Raw genomic sequence first — 23,258 nt, 5'->3', positions numbered from 1 at the left:
TTTATTCCTCTTATACCACAACAATTTGCCAACAATTAATTTTTTTAATTTATTAATTAACAGCACATATGTTTAACCATTTCAAATTAACGTTTAATGTTGTGGAACATCCATGAAACAAGTTAGTTCCTGTTATCATTGACAAATGGTTCTTCCCTCACCAGCCTTTCTTTATTTTTTTTTCTCTCTCTTGTACTTAGCATGCCAAAAAAAAAAAAAAAAAAAAAAAAAAAACGCATCTTGTCAAGTCCTCTGTCCTTAAGACACGCTTGTGGTGGAAACTGTACAAAGCACTGACACCTAAGATTCCTTCCATAAATATTAAATAAGCATCTTTTTTAAAAATAAAAACAGAAACCGTCACGATATTATCGTATACGTGTTTTTCCTTCTGACCAATCAGATTTGAGAATTCAACAGTGCTGTCATATAAAGACAATTAGCCAATAAGTGGCTGTAATAGGAAAAAACTGTAAATAATAGATAATATCCTGTAAACTGGTAATTATGGCTTTGGTGCATCCTTTGATTTGATTTGGAAGTTGTTTTACGGTGCCAGGGTCAGGTGAGACGGAGATAATATTAGATAATATTAGTAATATTATATTAGTTTGTGCAAATATTCTCAAACCAGCCTGCTCACACCTCAAATCCAAAAAGTAACAATATTAATTCTCATATAGTGAAACAGGTTTAAACCATGAAGCTCTTTCTTTCTTTCTTTCTTTCTTCAAATTTGTATATGTGCATAAATGTCAAATATAATATTTAAATCTCACAGCATTATAAACAGAAAAATATGACAAATTAAATTTTTTGATCTTGCTAAACTTCACTTTCTTTCTTTCTTTCTTTCTTTCTTTGTTTTAATCCAGGTTCTACGAGGGGTCCTCTGTGTAAGGGAACCTGGATAGTCTGTTTCATTTCCCCCTTTTCTGAAGCTCTCAATATGTGCTATATATCCTGACTTTCTCATTTCATTAAACAGCATACACTGTTCCTGTTTAGACTGATTGGTGTCTGATTGGTGAAGAAATTCTTGCCATGTAGCCCTTTCTAAATCTGATTTTGGTATGAGATGGTAGCTTTTTTTTTTTTTTTTTAATAGATGCCAATCCAGAAATGAAAATCCTGGTGGAAACTACACCTTAAAATGTTACTTAAAATTTTGGACAAACCGTGAGCTGAATGCCCACAACCTGTGCAGTATCATGACTCTCTTGCTGTTCAAGGGGTAGGCATACTGTGTGCTGATGATGACAGAATACCACTGAGTTATTAGTCATTAAAGTGTAAGCTCATTAATATATGACAGATAAGACTAATATTATCCTCACGCACTAACTCTGCAGATTTCAGAAGGAAGGCGCCTGGTTCTTTTTTGGCCTATCTGGAATTCGGTTTATGACATTTATCAGTTTCTACACACACGCCCTAGCACTAGAATCCTTGACCATGATCTGCCACGTAGGCCGCCACTTTTATCGTCTTGTTTTAAAGCAGTTTTACTGCCTGAGAAGATTAGGAGATTAGATGTCTTCTCATGTGTCAATATATTTAAAATTTTCTGTTCTAAAAAAAAAAAAAATCCAACATTAAAAAAAAAATGTAATAGACCGACTTTGTATTTGGTCCTCCTTTATCACAGTTTAAAAACTTTTTGCAGTTGAGTAGCCATTTATAGAACAAATCTTGCTGAGATGGAGTGAAACGCTTGGTTGCTTAAGGTCTCTATAATTCTGTGGTGACATATTAATTAAGCATCTGGTGTATTAATTAACAAGCACCTAATGGAATAAATGAATAGGCTGAGTGTGTTTATGTAAAAATATAACCTTGACTTTTAATATCAGTTTGCAAGGCCCAAGTCAGCTTTCATTTCAAGCTAGGAATGTGCAGCAAGGCACTTCTTTCCAAACCGCATATTGTATCCTAACACACTGTTTCAGTTAAACACTTACACACTTACACACTCTTATGGCTGTCGGCTTCAGTGACTAACATTAATAAACCTGTCACTGTGATAGTGTCATGGAAAAAAAGAAATTGTTTCTTAGTCATGGAGTAATGGGGTAGAACAGGACATTTAAGAAGTTTTTTGTCTCTAAATAGACTTAAATACTGGACATATGGAACTTCTCACAACAAATATATAATCGAAAGCTAAAACAGAAAGCATGAGATGTACATTTTCTATGATACATCAAAGAAAAAAAATATATGAACAGCTCATGAAGAGCAGTTTATGCAAATTGTAAGCTTGTAAGGCACAAACAGTGTAGCGTATTCCTAAGTACTTTAAAAATCATTCATATTAACTCAGTCATTAAAATACTGTACAACATACACATCTGATTTTTGCCAGATGAAAGGCCTGTTGTAACATTTATTTAATCTTAATATAATAATATTAATATAAACTTTGCTAATTCTCTTTGTTGACATGTTGAAATATGAATTTCTCCTAGGGGAGTATAAATATGTACCACTAAAAAACACATCAGCCTATAAGGCAGGTTGATTGAATACATAAAAAAAAAAATAATAAAAGCCTCTTCCACAGTAGATCTACTGTACAATCCTGAGGTTTCTGCTCTTTTGGTCTACATGTCATTATCTATGACTGGGGGGTTTTCTTTTGTTGGTCACTGTAATGTTTAAACAAAAATAAAAATAACCCATAATGTACTTTATATTATACCACTTGCAAACACTCCTTCCCAGAGCAAATGGTTTACCAATAGACCAATGGACTTTTAATGGCTGCCTCAAAATTATAACTAGTAAAAACATGTTGTACTACATTTTCCAGGAATCTCTGAAGCAAGCCAGCTGTCCACAGCTAATTTGTTTTAGGATGTGGGATTTTTTTTTTTTTGAGATGGTCAGATGCTCTCTTGCTTGGTGATTGTGGGCTGAGGAATGGCTGTCGGCTGTTTAGGCACCGTGGCTATGACGCCCTGGGCCAGTTTGTAATGCTCAGAGCTGGAAGCTGGTGGAGGAGATGGGATTGGAGTTTCAGGTGTGGCTATGGGCACAGAAAGTAAGAAGATCCATTAAAGACATGCCAAAGGTTCCACAGAACAGCATTGCAAACATATGCAGTAAGAGCTCAGAAATTTCTGAAGGCATTAGAAAGCGTAAGAGAGAATAATAAGGGCTTTTTGGACCAAGTAAGCCTGATTAGTTCACAAAAAGGATTACTACAGGAAGCCTGTTTGGCTCCACCGTACATGGGAGTGTGAGCAGTGAAAATGTGCTAGGGAACCTAATAGCAAAGGTGTGGCATCAAGAACTTACACATTTGTCCATTGTGAATTGGAGTGGCCATACTGGTGGTCACAATGACGTTGTTGCTGAGGTGCTCATGGACCAGGTGTGGATGCAGAGATGGAGGAGCATGGGGGGCCTCATTAGCAGAACCTATCATGAAAACATGAAAATATCAAGGGTTATCCATCTTGACTTTGGGGCCACCTCAAGAAATGGTACAAATCAGTCTGATGGTCATGTTTTTTTTTATTTCCAGCATTCTTATTATTACCTCCCAGAAGCATCTCCTGCAAGAGGTTGTCGATCTTGGCCATCCCGAACAGCTTAACAAACTGGATTTGCTCAATCATTTGCCAGGTGATGCTCTGTAGTGTGGGTAACAGAAGCAGCAGCTCGCCGAATCGTCCCCGTGAGTCATACTGCCGGTCGTTGATGTAGTCTTCTAAACTGACCTGCACCTGGTAACGCATCCGCTTGATCTTGCTCGGATCACTTAGACCTTTGGCATCTACCAATGATGAGAGAACGTGAATGTACTCATGACTTAACTATTAATATTCAAGATTGGGGATTTATACATCTAGGTAAAAATGATGCACATTTCTGGAATCTTATAGCTACCTGGATCAAAGAATACAATGGCCTTCAAGCAGGCATATTCATTATCATCTATTTGGAGCTCCTGGAAAGGAAGGACCAACTCATCAAGGATCCTTACTGCTACACGACTCACTTCCAACTCGGGGCAATTCCGAGGAATTATATGGTCATTACCTAGGGAAAGGAGAAACACACACAACTATTAAAATGTGCATAAAATCCAGTACCAATATAAACAGTCCAATTCATGGTTATGGCTAAACACCATACCTAATAGCAGAAGGTCCTTGTAGAGCATGGAGCGCTTGGCAGCTCCAAGCAGGAGATGTTCTCCAGCATGAGCACGTAGCAAAGCCACCTGAAAAACAGGCAAAACACAAAAATGTACAATTCATATACAATTCCCAACCTATACATTCTCACACCTCCTTTAAACACTGGAGATACACTTCAGAATAGTCTATAGAATAGTCAGAAGCTGTGTGTCTGGGGGAGGAGGTCTTTAAATAGTTAAAAATAAAAATAAGGTTAGACTTCATATCATCAAATCAGAGGTTCTCAGGCAAGGAGCTGAGAAAGTTTGTTTGCAAGAAGATGCAGTGTCATTCATGAGCAACGTCCACAAATCAGTTACCACATCCTGGTGCTTACATTGTTAATGATTCTGTAGGTCTTAAGGAGCATGTAAGCTTTCAAACCAGCTCATCACTTTCTAACCAGAGACATCAAAACACATTAACCACTAGCACTTCAGATTCCCCCACCCCAACTTCCCACTCCTTCTATCTCACTTTCAGCCCTAAACCTTTTCAACATTTTAGACATATTTTTGGTTAAAAAATGACAAAGAACCCTCTGAATGGATGTTCATTACAGTGCTGGGCTGTTCCTTCAGCAGTATTGCAAACCTTGTATTACTATCAATTAGATCTTTTGCCAATTCATAATAGAACCCCTTGCCTTGAAGACAGGCCAAAGGATTTTAATGCTTTTTCCACGACATTGCAGATTCTTGCTTTAAGTCTTACCTGGTCATCCAGTGGGAGGTCGCAGAAGGCTGGGATATATTTGGCCCACTCTACCAGTACCAACAGTTGCTGCTTCATAGATTCACACACATCTGTAATGGTGGCCATCTTTTTTGCTCTGATGTCACCGTTCATGATCGGACCTGGAGAGGAGATCTACAGCATAGTGATGATTCCTGTTAAAACTTGCATTCAACCATATATAGTTTTTGATACATCGTCTTTTAAAGTGAATGAGCCAACCTGTCTGGAGAGAACATCAGCTTGGATGAGTGCATTGATGGAGGGAAAGCTGCTGTCCTCATAACTGGACCTTCTGGTACTGATTCGGTCTCTTTCGTTCTGTACAGCTATGCCAAAGAGAACAATTTAGTGAATGACTTGTGTCTTCAATGACTTGAAGACTTGACATCACATAAATTCAGTCACTGTGATGAGTCAATCTCAACCAACCAGTCCACACAGCAGAGGGAGGTGGAGTACATTAGCATTGCCTCTATTAGTTGAGGGGGAAAACGCTCAAGGTTGGCCTGTTTATCAGTGTGCAATTATGATGCCTCTGAACTGTTTGCTCAGCACGAGTTGGCCATAGACTTCAGTGCATTGTAGAGTGAACATTAACAAGTTGTCTGTCTCATTCTGATGTTGCAATACATTCCACATAGCAGGCTTCTGTCAGTCCCAAACTGCACATGAGCTTGCCTTCTGTCTTGTTTTGCCAGCTTAGCTTTATTAATATGGCACAAAACAACTTGAAAGTGGTGAATACCTTCTTTTTTCATTCCAGCCCGAAAGCATTTCTTAAGCCTACAGTATCTGCATTGGTTCCTTTTGTCTTTATCCACTATGCATTGTCTGTTGAACCTGTAAACACAAAAAAAAAAGCACTAGATTTAATAGTCATATTTTGGAAGTCTAGGAAGATTTAACTAAAAGAGATCTGAGAAAGGTTGATTGTAGGACATGTCAGGGTAATCTATTGCCGACCTGCACGAGTACATGTGGTTTTTGCGAACGCTGCGTCTGAAGAAACCCTTGCAGCCATCACAGCTGGAGGCTCCATAGTGTTTTCCTGTTGCCCGGTCACCACAGATAGCACACAGAGTCCCCGTGCCCAGGTGGTTGGCAGCATTCAGGTTGGCACCCTCAGCTGGTGAGGAGTCTGAAAGAGAAGGTTGATTGCTTATAGAAATTTTGCAAAATCTCCACTGGATATCTATTTCTCGAATACTAAGGTGTGCTTCTGCTTAAACTTCAATAACGTCATAGTTAGGTTGCAAAAAGATGGTTACTTTATACTTTTATACATTGCTTGAGGAGCAATAATTTGTGATGAAATCATTCATAATTTTTGTGCAGTGATCAGCCAGGTCTGTTTCTTTCTATCAGACAAAAAAAAAATGAGGTTTTCTGTTCCTCAGATAGATAATAGAAAAGCAATGGGTAAAAGGCCATGGCAAGGCAGTAAACTGGTGTTACGATTAGGCAGTAAATCTTGTGCTACAATTAATTAGGTGTAAATGATTCTGGTGAACATAAAATGTAGAGGAATGTTTGCTCCAGTGTTTGCTCCAGTCATCTAGCAGTGATTATAGCTGAAATCTGCACCAAGCAAAAAGACCTCTGCTAAAAAAAAAAAAAAAAACTCTGAATGCACAAGTGGACTATACAACTGATGTGGAAGTTTAAAAAAAAAATTAGGAAAAATTATCCAAAGAAATATTTGGAAAATTCATTATTAAACTCTTGCTGTAATACACAACTAATTGGCCAAATGGGCAAAATCATTTTTAATAAGTAACACCCCAAATGATTAATCATTTAAATGAAAGAAAAAAGAAAAAACTGTTTTGTTGTTTTCCTTTTCTGTCAAATACTCAAAGGAGCACTGAGTGATTGCATTAAAGCCAAACAGGGCAAACAAATTTCTTCATCTGATCAAAGGGAAACATGCTACATGATAGCTCTGTTAATTGACTCCTTTTGAACTAATTCATTATCTGAATGGGGAAGAACATGTGACAGATTTGGAAATCATATTCATCACCAGTTAAATGATGATCTCAAAAACACACCTAATCAGTTAAAACAACAGTTAAATGCACCATTAAATAGCTATTTAAATACACTCAATAGTGTATTAAATTAAAGTGCAGAAAAGATGTTCAAACACGACCCAGAAATGAATACATACATTAAATCAAGATGCCGGATCGAGTTAATGGAATCAGTTAGATTTCTCATAAAAACAAGCCATGGGAGACTAAACCACTGAATGGTTCAGTGACATCTTCTACAGTCTGGGTCCATTTATCTTGCATGTCAAACATCCCTGGAAATACTACTCTGAACAGACATCTTATCCTCAACCGACCAACATCAGGTAAGAAGAGCTGGATGGAATCACATTGGGATTTCTGGCTGTGCAACTCTTGGGATGAAACACAATCCTAGCTTGCCTACAAGACAGAGCTTGTAGCCATAATCTCTCTCAAAGCTCCTTGCATTTCAGTCTCATGCATGCTGCCCTGCTGTCACAATCACAATCAGTGTGGAACATTCAAATTAACCCACTGCAGGCACACAGCACACCTTGAGACATCCTCAAAAATCTATAAAAGAGTGTGAAACTCATTAAACCTCATCATCCCACACTTGACCAAACATTCACTAACCAATATAACTCAGAGGACTCAAAGTTCAGCTGGGAGGAGGACTCACCTGTGCTCATGGCGAGCACTTGCATGTTCTCGAACTCCAAGGTGGTGTAGGCCGGGTCCAGGGCCTCGCTATAGTCTGCCATCTCCATGTCTGCTAGTGCTTTGGACAAACGCATTCTCAGCTACCTGACACTGGGGGCAAAGACTTGTGCTCTTCAGTGGAGTTTGAACCCCCCCCTTCTCTTAGAGAAAGCCCCGCCCCCTTAGAGAGGTAGACACCTCTGAGTGACATGGGCCATGTCCTCTAGAGCAAAGATGAAACTATCTTTGATTGACAGGTCAGACCTTCCCACTCCAGGCCACGGCCAGTTCTGGAGTGGGGTGGCCCTTAAGTTAATCATTTTCTTTCTTTTCAAGTGCTAAATCAGAATTGTTTTTTAGATATGGACAAACAAGTTCTTGCTCTCTCTCTCTCTCTCTCTCTCTATCAGTATCAGTAAAGGTTTGGCAACTTCATGACTGGGTGCAAGAACATCCTGTCCCTGTCATTTTGCTCTAGTTACATTTATTGGCCTTTTACACTAATCCAGTCCAGTTTCCAAATATATACCTTTTATTTTTTACCTCAATATGTTTCTTATTAAATCCACAGAACACTATCACAGATATAACAGATGCCTAATATTCTGATTAAGTGAACAAGAAAGGCTTCTTGAGTTGTATTATATTATGTAGTCACTCAATTCGAACTGAGAGGCAGCCAGCCTCGTTTGCAATGTTTGGTAAGTCTGTGTTAATTCTTACACAATAAACAACAGCAGTGACTCTTGCAAGCAGCAAATTGTGACCTTTATGTAAAAGAACTCATTGTTCACTGAAAACCCATATGCACATGATCTGTCACTTTGGGTCCAACTATGGGGAACAGTATGCTCAACATTATGCTAAACTTCATCATCATTAATAAGTAGTGTTCTAACTGGCCTACTGGTTTAAGTCTAACAACTGGTCTAATGACTGGTCTACTTGTCTAAGATGGGGGACGTCAACTGGTGGATCATAGTCTGGATGCAAACCCAGCAAATTATTTCCCCTGAAACCAAACCAAGTACTTGAAAAAAGTACTTGAAAAAAATTGTAGCAGAGCTATTAAATATATTAAAAATGTCTATAGTTCTACTACTCTAGTTTTCTAAACACGAACCAACATGGCTTCCATAGCAGATCCTCTGTTGTATTCTATTCAATCAAATGCATTTACGTAAATTATTTAGCTGAAAGCAGCTCATCGGACCACAGACTAGCTACAGGGTTCGAGACATTAGTTAAAAAAAAGGAGCGCTTTCACAGACTTTTCATTTCATTTACCCTCTCCGGTCTGATTAGCGACCTGATGACATGTTTTGATGGCAAAAAAACGAATGTTTAAAGACGAATGAACTGAGAAGTACTGTACTTGTTAATTCTCCACTTCATGTTTAAAACAGATGTGTCTCACACACCATGGCGCTAGTCAAAAATGGTAACATCAAGCAGCACTGTGAAAAAAATAGAGCCACCATTTTGAATGGTCTTATATATAACCATGAACTAATTGTTTAAGGTTCAGCATTAAAAGCTGTATGCTATGTAGTTGCAACTTTACAGAGTTTAGATGAATACCCAAGTGTCTTGTAGTGGGTCTTATTCTTTGTCTACTTGCTGAATGTAAAGTGATATAAAGTGATAAAAAAAAGTGACATGACCTGATCAAGGAACATAACAAGGCCATAAAAAGCTTGAAACTCAACAGCTCATTTCCTATTCAGGACACAGTTTCCCTAAACCAATATATCGTTCATCTTAAGTAGATAAAAGTGAGGTAAATATCACTCGGATTAACAGTGATGTAATCTCTACAATCGTACGATAAAGACTTTGTCACTGTTATTATCCGTAAACCAGTTTGCAACTGATGTAATTCTTTTGAAATACAGTGTGTAGCATTAGCATTACATTTTACATGCTGATATGCCGGGTTGTTTTAATCCAAGGGGAGAGTATTGGCTGGGCAAACAAGCAGAGCAAGTGCATAAGTGTAAGGGCATGGGCAAACACAGGGGAGGATATATTTGAAGAAGGGAAAGTGACAGGCGATAGGTCAATGTTCCCCAGATCAGAGAGTCAACGAGGGCAGTAAATGTACTCCCATGAATCTGATCTACTTCTCCACACACACATCCACACACACACACACACAAATGTCGTTAAAAACCCACAGTCGACTCACGTGCTAAACAAGTGAACTAACAAAATGCACAGTGAAATTGGCACCAACTTTGGGACTCCCCAGTCACACAACTATGAGCACACATCATTGTTTGCTTAATGTCATGATGCATATGTGCATCTTCGTATTGTTCTTAGTTACCTATATTCGCGAATGACTCTCGTTTGATGGTATAGATCATGAATTTTTTATTACCTTGCCAAAATTCTAGTGAAAATGATGCAGAAATGAGGCAGACTAAATTAGCTGTGTTGTTTGGAGTAGCCTGGAAAACACCTAAACTTACTAGCAGACTGGCAATTTAGATATGGACAAGGAACACATTATGTGGTATGTACTGTATGTTCAGAATCGTACTGTTGGTTATGTATTAAAAAGCCAACTGCAGTCTGATATTTTGTAGCACTCAGCATATGACATTAGTAGTAAAGCAACATCTTGTACCAAACAATATTTGTAAACCTCCTATGAGGTTAATATCAAGTGTTTTAAAGACTGTATTCAGTCCATCTACACACACACACACACATTTAAACACATTCTGTCATGTCTATGCATTGTGCCAACCTAAGCGTATCTTCGGAAATCTCTTATTTGCTCAAGAGCTTTGTTCTAACCACACTGACAAGTAACCTGAGGCGGATAAATAACACAGCAAATCAGTGACTCACACTGTGCAAATCTTATCTAGCTTACCATTACAGTCTTTATCATAACTCACATCTTCTTGCGTTGTGTGAGCTCTTCCTGATGGCCCTGAACGCCTCTATAAAATCTAATCCACAAGGTTATGGCTTTCTCCGTCACATGCAAAGTCAGGGTGTTCTAACTAGGCAAGTCTAGATCACTATCATTCCCTATTCACTTGAGGTGGGAAAGTAATCCTAGTAAATCTACATTTTAAAGTTTTGTTAAAATTGTCTAATTAGTAACCCACTCAGGGAGAACTTGTGAAGTTCCACACAGGCAGTAACCTGAGCTCAGGATCGAACTGGGGACCCTAAGAGGAAGCTTAATATAATATAAATATAATATTCACAAGTTACACTTTTGGTATCATAGCTATTTTTCTGAAACTGATGAATGCTGCTTCATGGAATAATAGAAAAAATAGTTTTTATGGCTACTGGCATGATTCCTGATTGGGGCTTTAAAAGAACAATTAAGCTACTTTTTAACTAGACACCTAACTAGACATGTAACTTTCATATGTATTTGAAACACTACAGCAGGGATTCTCAAAACTTTTGTAAACCTTTCTTAAAATAAATTCCACCGACCCTCTCGCTTCATGAACCCTTGGTAGTCCCCAGGCGCCACTTGAAGAAACCACTGCTTTTTTTTGGATAAGATACTATGGCTACTATGGCTACCTGTTGCCTTCTTTAATAGTCCATCAACCAATTAAGAAGTGAATTATCCACGCTTTCATGAATCAATCACTTAAATGTTCCTCATTCTCAGGGAGGTTTAAAGTAGCTAAACACCCTTGAGTGAATGTAATTGATTTAACTTTCACCTCATTCTTCAGTGATCACATCACTCCCAGCTCAAAGCACTGAGAGATATTCCGACTCCACTAGACGTCTTTTTCCATCTAAAATATAAAGCTTCAAGACTGGCCAAAAAATCGATTTTGATAAACAAATAGATTTAATAAATTTGATGCACACGCAGTCACAGCACGGAGATGTACTTTGAAACTCATTATGGAGGACATCCAGAGGATCTCGCCTTCTCTTATAGCTCCCTGAGTGTGATATGAGGCTGCTATGTCATGTCCATGTCCTATAATCAGTCACCCATGCCGCCCGGGGCTAAAAGTCAAAGGACTGCTCAGAACTGATGTAACTCCGCTGCCTATTTCCCCTTTGAAACTTCAAACTCCAGTTTGTGAACAAAGTCCTGTCTATCTTCACAATAGGGATCTCCGACCACTGACCAAACTCCATTTGTAACCACTGCCTATTTGTACCTTCTCTTGAATGAGTCTTGTTCATTTCTACTGAACGGGACATGGCAGTAATGCCACGATCTGAATCACCAGCGATTTAGCCTACATGGAATAGCATGCTCTTGGAATAATTGTGGATAACTTTGGGAATATATCAGTTTCTCCGTTTGGATGCCTGGAAGGGGTTTATGATGCTTGGCCACCTTGATAAGAATGACAAGAGAGTAGAAGAGAGAAGGAAATATGCTTGCTCCAGCACATCTGAGGCCAGTAAAAAAAAGCCAGCGTGGACTCACTGGGGTAGATGGCACAGGTACGTAAGACTAGTGACATGGGGAAGACCTTGTCAACAGATTGCTATCTGTAAACCACACAGCTTGTGCAAGCCCACATGATGAACTACTGGCTGTCAGAGTGAAAGCCTTTACTTCGATAGACAAAATGCAATAGGATGTGCAAACTGATTTGATTTCAGGTTGAATCCATTTCTCATGTATTATGAGAATGAAAGAGAGCATGATGAGATCATTCATGTCACTGTGTATGCTATGAGGACTGATAAGCATGGCCTATACCCCTCCTCTCCATTAAAACCAGATTACTGCTTTTCAAAACAGTCCTACATTTGAGAGGGCTTGAGTAGTGAAATCAATGACAGTGAAGAAAAAAGAGAGCAGACTCAGCGAGTATTCAGGTCAGAATAGGTGTCACTGATAAGACTTGTGCATGTAATCCCATCTGTTAGATGATTACTCTGCCTAATTAGTGACATCAGGATTCTTTGTGTACAAAAAAATCCTTTCTGTGGACAAGTTGACGCACGAATGTTTGATTTGCGTTCATGCACAGATCCTTTTTTTTTTTTTTTTCCCAAAACCATCTTTTATTGAGTAGCTTTAAATAGTGTCTTTGGAATGAACTGATAATTTGTTCTAAATAAATCAGAAACAAATGCAGATACATATAGGAGGTGCACTATTTGCTTTTTTTAAAAGGTAAAAGGATTACATGGCCTATGGTCATGTGATTGGAAGGTTTTCATTTTCATGTCTTACATTTCATTTAGTGTTGTACATTTCAAGCGGTGGGAGTGCATGAGCGGTCAGATATGAAGCTCACGGGACAAAGAAAGACCACATTCATTAATGTGAACATGAGCAATGCATTTGCAGCGATTCATTTACAGTGTTAATTCATTCATCCTTAACTTCCTGGACAGGGTTACAGCGGTTTAAATTAGACTACTAGACTAAATACAGATGTGCATGAGAATACTAACAGCCTCGCGCACATCTGTATTTGAAAACAAAGCAAAACTCTTCTGGTTTAGGTCACGCCCACTTTGGGATTAAATCTGGACATAGATACAGATACAAATATTTGGAGTACTAAACAGATAAAGATATTGTCATTGCATTACACCCTTACTAGGCTACTAAGGAAGCTGTCTTTGTTCACTATGAAAGCATTAATCAAAGCAAAACTGTAGCCTACACAATATTTCCTACTGTTAATTAATAAATCCAAATTCATACTTTTTTGAATTGAATTAGTAGCCTAAAGTCTCACTGTCCATTATTATTTCATTAGACACCTCTGACAAGCAAATCAAGGCTCCTTTGCTTAGCTCCTCCCAGATATTTCTTTAAAAAATACAAATATAGAGTGTGAAAACATAATATCATGTACAGACAGAATATAATCCGAGCCTAGACATACTATCACGTATCCTCAGGTGACCTACCAATTCAAAGTATAACCTTCTTATATGCTTTCTTATATTTTCATCATATAATCATGCAACTGAAATTGGTTTAAATCATCACTATTCAACATTCAGCTCATTTTACTATTAGAATTTATACCTGCTGTTTAATTATCACTGGTGATTTTTCTAACATATGAGCACCAGAGAAAATATTTCTTGCAACACTGATTCCCAAAGATTCTCCCAAGACAGAAGCAGCCTCTTCCATAACGATTAACAGTTATCTGTGAAGTTCCCAAAGTCCTTACACATCTTACTATTTGGAGTCTGGGTAATCATAAACCTCTAGGGCCTAATACTGCACCGTAAAGTATTTCTGTTTAAGCCTCAACATCATAGGGTAATAAAGACATTTACAGGTGGGGGGGAAAGGAAGGTGAAAATGTCAGGATCGTCCATCCCACTTTAGTGGCTCTGGAATTTAGCAGAGATTTGTTTTTCATTGAAACGTTGCTAAAGATCGTCAAATGTCAAGTTCTCTTGAAAAATGCTGACCACAATTTGCAATACTGCAAATAAGATTTGTCCTGACACCTTGTAACATTTTAGTGGCATGACAATCTAAACGAAAAATCTATCTGCTCTATTTTTTTTTTCTCATAAAACCATAAAAGCCCAAGAAGCTACCTGAACATCAAATAAGTAAACAATTGCATCAATACACATTTAACGCAATGCTCTTTGTAAATCAATCATGGCCTCTGATAAGGTTCTTTCAATTATTAACCATTGTTTTGCTGAGAATTGAGTTGACTAAATCCAATTTGCTGGCTCAGGGATACTAAGTGGACACTTATCACTCTTTTTTTTAAAGCCATCAATGAAACAATAATCTTTTCATCAGAACCTATGTGTAACCAACATTTTATGTGTAAAATTCTCCAGTCAACATACAAGTTTAGCAGTTTGCTGTTTGTATTTTTTGTTGTTGTTGTTCTTGCTGACTCATTTGAATGATTGACTCATTAAAGTACAGTATCATTTTATACATAAGTGTGATAATGCTTATTCATTTAACTGTATGCAATTATTATTGATGTCATGATGTGAGTTTTGGTACATTAGGTATCTAATCCAGCTCCTGAAGTTTTTACAAAATGTACTCCAAACAACATGCTTTGAAATATTTACTCCAACAATTACTGTGTCGTACTCAATCTCCAATCATGTTATGTAATGCAATTTACAAAAATTAAGCAGCTTGACCTTTTTTCAGAATTTTTGCTTGTGCCAGGAGTTGCTTTAGCATGGGGTTTGCATAAAACATTAAATTAACATTATTTACTACAGGACTCAGCATACAACAAACTATATACATCAGTATTAACGAACCATAGGTAATGTTACAATGTAAGAAAGTAAGTAAACACCTGTATTAATTGATATTGCATTAATTAAATAACATCATGTCAGACACATTTATGAATTCTGCCTATTAACCACCACAAACAGGTCAATTAAGGCATCATAAGGCATCATAAGGCACTGATTTTATTTGTGTTATTACTCCTGGATGGGAAAAAGTTCATTTTCTGGCTTATTGGGTCAATTAAAAAAAACATATGATAATTGTGATGACTATTCACCACAAAAAAGATATCTTACCAAGTGAAAATATCTTGAATATGGACAAATATAGCTAATATTTCTTATGAAAGTATTGTAATCTTGTAATCTTATAATAGTAAATACTAGATTATACTAAATTATCTACTATATTCAAGATATTTTTATTTGCTAAGATGCCATTTTTTGCAGTGCTTAGTGTGTGTTAATGCTTTAGTTTAGGCTTTGTTAGTGTTAACTAATGCAATAAATAATGTTTAGTGTGCCTTGATGTAAAATATTGTATGTAAAAACATTTAAAATAGTTAATTTATTGAATTGAAAATAGAAAATGGATACAAAATGGAGAGGAACTGTTATGGATCGACTTGAGTCGAGCAGCTCCACCATGTGGTCTTCTTGTGTGTATCTTTACAGGAAAAAGTGAGTGAGTGCTACACTGACATTAGCAAAGGTGAACAGGAAGAGTGTAAGAAGCAAAATTATAGCAGCAACGGTATTTGGTAAAGTGGTGAAAACTGTAAAGTGTTCATGGATTAATGGTGTTAGGTGTTTGCATGTGTAAAAATAGTGCATACTTAAAAAAAAAAAAAAAAATTATATCTAGAACCCTTAAGTGTTGTTTGGTTTGTCCCTCTAGGTGGACCCTTAAAGGTTTTATATTCCAGTGACAAAACTCTTATTAAACAGTGGGAACTTGCACTTATGCCATTCTTTAGAAAGATTGCTGGACAGAACAATACTCCCTAAAATATTCACAACAACACAAACACAAAAGTTAACTCCAAAAACTCAATATTCCAAAATACTTAATAACACAATAACCACAAGCCTTATAGCTAACACAAAAGTCATAAGTATTGAAAACAATGCCTCAATTATAACACTCAGCAATAAATGAGTGTAAAATCCTTTGGACCCATATGCAAATTGAGTGCATAAGCCACGCCCCCACTGTTATTATAACACTGTTACAATACAGAACCCTAAAACAGAGCGTTTCCAAGTAGAGCTAAGAAAACATAACTAACTACCTCAAAGATCCCCTTTGTCAGAGAGTAAACTATATCACTATTTATATGGATGACAAAAATATTTTTATGGTGTAGAGAACACAGGGAAGTAGGGAATACAAGTAATGTAATACATGAAGGTAGGAGGCTATCCAAGGCACTCCTACATGTTTCTATTTTAAAAATCCCATACATACGAAATATATAATCATTTTGGAGCACATTCCATATACAGTTTTCACACACCTAAACACCTTCTCACACTAATTTAGCATCAGACATCTTTCCATAAAACTATGTGACATTAAAATGCCTTGTAAACAAATCCAGCACAACGACAGCTTGTAAACTTAGGCAGCTCTGGCATCCCTCAGTATGCAGTGTGTAAATGTGAGTGTGTTCCAGCAGGTCAGTACCTGGATTCATCGAAATGCCATGTTCTCCATACATCCTGGGCTCTAAATCAGCAGATGCAGGCCCAGCGACTACAGGCTCCTCAGCCTTCCCTATGGAGCAGATTGCCCATTCAGGCAGTGTGTTATGTGTGTGGCAGAATGTGTGTGAGAGACGCTGCCTCCCTGCAGCACATGCACGCTGACCGCCTGCGATCCTAATCCCTTAATGCCTGTCACATTGAGATTTCATAGGAGTCTTAGGTTCACAGCTAATACTATCAATTGTGTGGAGTTTGTAATTCTCCTCTGCACACCTCCACTTCCTGTTCAGGTACCAGTATACACCATCAGTCAAAGGTTTATCTCCAAGCATTTTTCTTTAAATGACCTCATTTTAAAAATTGAAAATAAACAGATTTTAAAAGTTTTTTTTTTATTTAGCAAAGAAAAAACATAATCGTTCATATGGATAAGTTTCCTATAAGCAGACGTTTACTAAAATTTATGGAAGGAGTCTCCAGTGTCAGTGCTTCTGTAACAATCAGAAAGTTTTCTGCCACAGGAAAGTCTTCAGGACTTTACTGTTTATGGTTTCTTTCTAACGTGACCAGCTGAGCTTTTTTTTTTTGCCTCATTAACTTATTAAGAGAGAAAGAGAGGATGATTTATAGCTGTTAAAACATGAATGACAGCAGGAACTATTTTGTCTTGTGGATGTTCCACAACAATAAACATAACTATAAATGGATAAAAACCACGACATCAACTTCATTAATAAATTAAAAAGATGAATATAAGATGAATAATTATAGGGAAGTAATCAACAGTGTGGTAACCGCTTCTCATCAGGGGCACATCACACCACCCTGGTATTGATTATTTTCCTGTAACAGCACTCCCCACAAGTGTTTTACTCCTTACCTAGTGAATTAAGAAATGTTTGAAATTTCATTATTGTACTAGAACAATTTAGATGTAATCTAAATGGAAAAGGTCAAAATCTTTTTAACTCTAATTATACAGTTGTAGTACACCACGTATTTATATTTTACAGTTAATACCAACACACTCTCTGATTCTTACCATCTATGATTTACTCTCCCAGTGTGCCTGGCTTTTAATAAAACATTCATTTTAGAGTCATGTTAGATTTCCTTATTTAATTGTTTAATCTGTATCATTTTTAGTCTGTGCCATTATTATTGATTAAAGTGATAAATCATGTCTATTCCATATCAAATGGCTCCATGGGATCAGGTTTTAATGCCTCAGTTTATCATTAGGCTATTTGTCTTAAAGCATACAGTGTAATATTTAGTAACTACAGTGGAACTAATCAGGTAAGAACATACAGTACATTACGGGAGTAAAGGACAATGGGTTCTGGGAAGTTTAGTGTTAACGATGCCTTCTTACACACATCATGTCCGTTAATTAATCACAAAGGACAAAGTAAATTAATGTTTCAACCATGCAGGCAGCAATAAATGATTCATTAAAAAAGAGACCGCTAACTAGTCATCACTTAATCACAGACAGACAGTTATACGGTTGTATCACATGAAACAAGGCAAAGTTTCCTCTCACATTAGCTAGCTTTTATCAATAAACTAGCTAGCTGATTAGCTAAGATTGATATGTCCTTATAGACATTATATACAATATACATTACATGTACACGTAAATTTAAATACACAGTTTTACATAGTAAATACATAGTTTTCTGTGTCTGAATGTGACTATGTTTTTTTTTTTCAGTACCATTTATGGACACAATTTTTCTGACAGACAGTTGTTTTCCCCACATTTTATTTTTGTAGCACAGCTAGTACGTTAGCCTCGTCTTGTTCTTAAGACTATGAGGGTTCATCGTCTCCTGACAGATTATTTTTCACTTCAGGATGACCTCACTGGCGTGACTGATGATATGCTATCTCGCTAAATCGCTAAATCTACCACATATCACTCATCCAGACTGATGTACAGAAGTGTTTTGTAGTCTCCATCCAAAATACGTACATCTTCATGCTAGTACAAAAAGGCCAGAGCTTTAAAATACTCTAAAGCTAAAACCCTGGTAGAAAGGAGTAAGTACAGTTAGTTTAGTCTTACACTTTTGATAAGTTCACTTGAAAGTTAGAGAAGGAGAATTTTTAAAGTGACACTTTCACTTTTGCATGTGTACTTCTGTTTCAAGTTGCACGCTCAGAAAAAAGTACTGAACTGTACCTTTCATTGTCACTGGTGTCTTTTGTACCACCTTTTGTATCATTAATTTGTAAATTCTACCTGGAAACGTAGACATAGTGTACATTTAAAGATAATTTAAGGTACATCAATGGACCAGAATTAGCTTTTAGACTATACGTGCACTTCTTTAAAGGTACAAACGGTGTTCATGTGAGGGTACCACACCAGCAACAAGAAATGGTACAGTTTAGTACCTCTCTTCTGAGACTGTACCAACAATTTAACTTTTGAAAACTTGACAATGATTGACAACATGACTACACTTTTATTAGAAATGTAAGCATGTCACACGGATATACGATTCTGTTAGATCTACTCTCAGCAAGGTTTGTTACAGGAACTGCCTGATTTATTTAAGTTATTGTTTGACAGATTTATTTTTTTAAATGACCCTATTGATCTGGAACAAGCGTTTCCTAATCCTAGAAGCAAGGCATTGTGGGTGATCCACTTTTAGCAGCATTACTCAGGCTTGAAATCCTGTGATTTGGTTACTTCGTCTTTTGGCCTCATCACTAAAAAGACCAAGTGCTGGACCTCCTCCTCAGCGTAATTCGACTTTTTCAGGGTAAACAGAACTCCTCGCTCCAGACCTGTTCGATTGCTTGTGTTGTGTTTGCTTTTAGCCAGGGATCCTGCTAAGTTTGCAGGGGCGTTATTTGCCCAGGTTGTAACAGCTAGACAATGAATCGAAGCTGGTCCTTGTAGCCAACGTCTTGTTGAAGAGGCAACTGCGTTGTTTTGGTTTTTGGGGGTTATGAGGTAAATTTAGCCCTATTTTTTTAGCCTTTTGCATAAAAAATTCCAAATATAGCACAACCACGTTAATTCTTTTATAAAAATTTTGTAAAATAAAAACTTTTACTTTTCACATGTAATTTTTTACAACATTCATTTATTTTCACATGTGATTTTTTTAATATGATTAATTTTTCACATGTGATTTTTTACATCATTAATTTATTTTCACATGTATTTTTCCACATGATTATTTTACATGATCTATTTATTTTAATGTGTTAATTTGTCAGTTGTAGGGCATATTGGTTTTATTTATTGTAGTTTATTAAATTCATGTTTACCTGTGATCATATAAGGGTCAAATGAAAATCTTTTTTTTTAATTATTATTTTTGCGTTGTTTATTGGAAATAGGTGTCACAAAAGCGGATCACTGTTCTATGTAATCTCCATTTCATTCAACGCAAGAAAAGAAATTCTCCCAGTTGCTAATTTTGCAATTTTATAGCATAACATGGTGATTGATCACTTGTTTTTCACATGGGATCACATATGTGATGTGAATGTGAAATATATGATGATTATTCCTACAGTTGCTACCGAAGAGTTGTAATGTGTTCAGTTGTAACCCATCATACATATGGGGTTTTTATTTTGCTGTTATTCTGAAAGTTTCACAGCAGAAACTGGCACCAACTCTAATCTGAAGCATTCTTTGATTGTGAAACCACGGTACAGTACAATGCGATTATTCTGAGTTTCTCAGTGCCAGAAAGAGGCTTAAAGGGCATTCAGCCAAAATGTAAATGTTACAATTATTTATTTGGCAGACTCTTTTGTCCAAAGGGGCTTACAACTGAAGCAGAAACCAATCATGTATCCAAATAGTTGGGATTAAAGGCTTCACTCGAGGGCCCGAATGTGGTTCCTGGAATTTAAACTCAGAAGTGCAAACACAATTAGGCTTAATCATTGGGCCAAACTTTCTATTATAACCCAGTATCCTTCCACCTAAACATGTCATATACTCAGATATACATGAAAACAAACTCATTATACACTATACATGTATTATACATGTAAATGTCATCACATCTTTTTCCAATTGTCAACTGTCCAGTTTCGGTGAGCCTGCGCCCACTGTAGCCTCAGATTCCTGTTTTGGCTGACAGGAGTGGAACCCAATGTGGTCTTCTGTGGTTGTAGCCCTTCCACATTAAGGTTTGATGTGTTCTGAGATGCTTTTCTGCTCACAGCATTTGTAAAGAGTGGTTATTTGAGGTACTGTAGCCTTTGTGTCAGATTTAACCTATCTGGCCATTCTCCTCTGACCTTTCTCATCAATAAGACGTTTCCACCCACAGAACTGCTGCTCACTGGATGATTTTCGTTTTTCGCACCATTGTGTGTAAACAAAAAAAGGAAAAAAGGTTGCATATGAAAATTATAGGAGATCAACAATTTTCTGTGATGTGAACTGTGAACATTAACGGAAGCACTTGACTTGTATGATTTAAACAGCAGCATTGCGCTGCTGCTACGTGATTGTCTAAATGACTAATTGAATGAATGAGCAGGTGTATAGGTGTTCCTAATAAACTGGAAGGTGAATATATACTTTTTCATTTTGACTGCTTGAAATGCAGAATATGATGTAGTAATGCATTATGATGTAGAAAGCATATGACCAAGGGTAATATGAAGTCAAAGATGCTGCTCGTATACATTTGAGTTCCCCCACCACCAGTTTGTTTTAATGGAAAAAAATGTATCCCAATGTTAAAACTGATCTTATCTAATTCAAATAAAAAGAATTCCAAGAAGTTGAAAGTATCCTGGAGCAAGTAGAAAAAAAAACAAAAAACAAAAGCAAGACGTCAAAGTTTTGTCATGACCCACTCATGATAGCATATGTTATGAAGAAGAGTTTAAACAGATACGACAAGAAGAATGGGCAAGCATTGGTGAAGCGATCTGGCATGGTTACAACAAATATGTCAGGGATAATGAGGATGGAAAGACCAATGGGTCCTAAGGGTATGCAAAGTTTTGCACTCAACTGTACTGTAGACCACCCAAACACATGGTACCAGTTTCATTATTTTGGATATTCTAAGGGAACATGGAGTATTAGAGTCTCAACACTGCTTTGTTTCATAGTTTACTAGGTCAGACTTTGTAATAATCCACTTTAGATCAAAATAAAATGTACCAAGGTTACAACTGGCAAAATGAAGCCCCACTTCCATTAGGTTCAGGTGTCAGTACTCAGTGATATCAATCTTTCTTCCAGTAAAATTTGCCCATCATGTTTGTGTAAGTATAAAAGATGTCAGTTCACACTATACTTACTCCTCAACGATCAGCCGTATTTACTTTGTGCAAATATTTTCCACCGAGCGTTCTGTTAAAATATTACCGTTCCTAACGCAAAAGAGGAAGTTCTCTCGGCATCATTCACCTGTAGCTACATGTAGGCCCTGTTTACCAGCGATCATGGCTCTGCCACACCTCCCAAACACAACAAGACTCCACAAAAAGCTCTCGCGACACCAATGGCGGCTTTCACACCAACTGTAACAAGTCCCACATGGCTATGTTTCTCTACCTGAAGTCAGCAGGACAGCAAACATCTGGACTGGTTCACAAATCCACCGGCTTCCTCCCCAAGCTGTTAGCGAAAGGACAACAGAGGACAGAGTGAAAGAGAGTGAAAGAAAGTGTGCCTACTCACCATACGGAAGCTCCATATTAGTGCTGGCCTGAGTGTTAACATTGACCATGCCGTTCCTAGTGTTCTACAGTTGTCCTTTTTGTTGTTGCCGTCTTTTTCTGAGTAAGTACGAAAGTTTGAGATGTGGAGGGAAGAGTTTGGTGCAGCGTAGTGCTTTTTTTTAGAGGAAGGTGCTGTCGGCGCTCTGTAAGGCCGGTGCTCCTGTTATCTTATTGATTCTCCTAATCTGGGCAAATGTGGGTGGGGAGGTTAAACAGTAACCAAGCTCATATAGAGGAGCAATCTATATGACAGCTGTAGCCATAGCAACAGGATGATAGAAACTCAAATAGACAATTTGTGTTGATTTCAGCCCATTTTGTTTCTCCATATGTGCATAATTTTTCAAGGGTTGTCATGACTATTGATCGAGAGAAAAAATAATTTGGTGAATGAGTAAATAAAAGGGAGACACAGTGTTACTGTGTCTAGTGATTTAGTATTTGATTTGGTGATTTATAGCAGGGGTTCTCAAATTTTTTGTAGACTTGGACCTCTTTAACCACAAAATTATAGGATAGATTCATTTCAGGAACATTACTTCCCACTTACGGAACACATTAGGTCCAAGCTGACATTATTTATAGACCTACTTGTTTGTGATACAATGAGGTTTGGAATAAACCTGTTCAATTCAAGTGACTAGTCAAACAGGCTAATAACTATAATAACAATAATATAATCAATAATGAATATAATAATTTTATAATAATGGGTTGTGATTTCCACCACTGTAATTCAATTAAAAATCCATTTCAATGATTATATCTCTTTAAAAAGCAACGTTATGTACTTTTGCATTACATTTCATGCAGGGATTTTTATTAGGTTCTGAATTTTCTCCAAAGAATGCACAGGTTCAGTTTTCAACCAACATTTTGATATTAGGAAACCACACTTTTACAATATTCCCTCTCAGTGATATTGCATTAGATAAGGAAAAGAAAGAAAAGGATTCAGTGTTTAGTT

At 37.1% G+C, this 23,258-nt stretch overlaps 1 protein-coding gene and 1 long non-coding RNA gene across 6 annotated transcripts in view; one reads left to right on the top strand and one right to left on the bottom strand.

Annotated features, from left to right (window-relative positions):
- Positions 1 to 2,065: 2,065 nt before the first annotated feature.
- On the bottom strand, positions 2,066 to 22,409 carry hnf4a (hepatocyte nuclear factor 4, alpha). 2 transcript variants are annotated; one of them, XM_026920201.3, is made up of 10 exons: positions 22,251 to 22,409; positions 5,889 to 6,063; positions 5,671 to 5,765; positions 5,145 to 5,251; positions 4,902 to 5,057; positions 4,144 to 4,231; positions 3,895 to 4,047; positions 3,545 to 3,781; positions 3,301 to 3,423; positions 2,066 to 3,028 (listed from the first exon to the last, which is right to left on the bottom strand). In XM_026920201.3, exons 1-10 carry the CDS (start codon positions 22,297 to 22,299, stop codon positions 2,886 to 2,888), a joined length of 1,326 nt encoding a protein of 441 aa, XP_026776002.1. In that variant the 5' UTR covers positions 22,300 to 22,409; the 3' UTR covers positions 2,066 to 2,885. The 2 variants fall into 2 exon arrangements, with proteins under 2 accessions (XP_026776002.1, XP_026776000.1); XM_026920199.3 differs by lacking the exon at positions 22,251 to 22,409 and adding an exon at positions 7,623 to 7,782.
- Positions 11,541 to 23,258, top strand: part of LOC113530339 (uncharacterized) — a 29,887-nt gene continuing 18,169 nt past the window's right edge. For all 4 annotated transcript variants that reach the window (XR_008304301.1, XR_008304300.1, XR_008304299.1 and 1 more), the window contains exon 1: positions 11,541 to 12,097. This is a non-coding gene — a long non-coding RNA (uncharacterized LOC113530339). The remainder of the gene's footprint in view (positions 12,098 to 23,258) is intronic.

The sequence above is a fragment of the Pangasianodon hypophthalmus genome, chromosome 16, assembly GCF_027358585.1.
Source record: "Pangasianodon hypophthalmus isolate fPanHyp1 chromosome 16, fPanHyp1.pri, whole genome shotgun sequence".
Taxonomy (NCBI): Eukaryota; Metazoa; Chordata; class Actinopteri; order Siluriformes; family Pangasiidae; genus Pangasianodon; species Pangasianodon hypophthalmus.
This window is presented reverse-complemented; position numbering and strand designations above follow the sequence as displayed.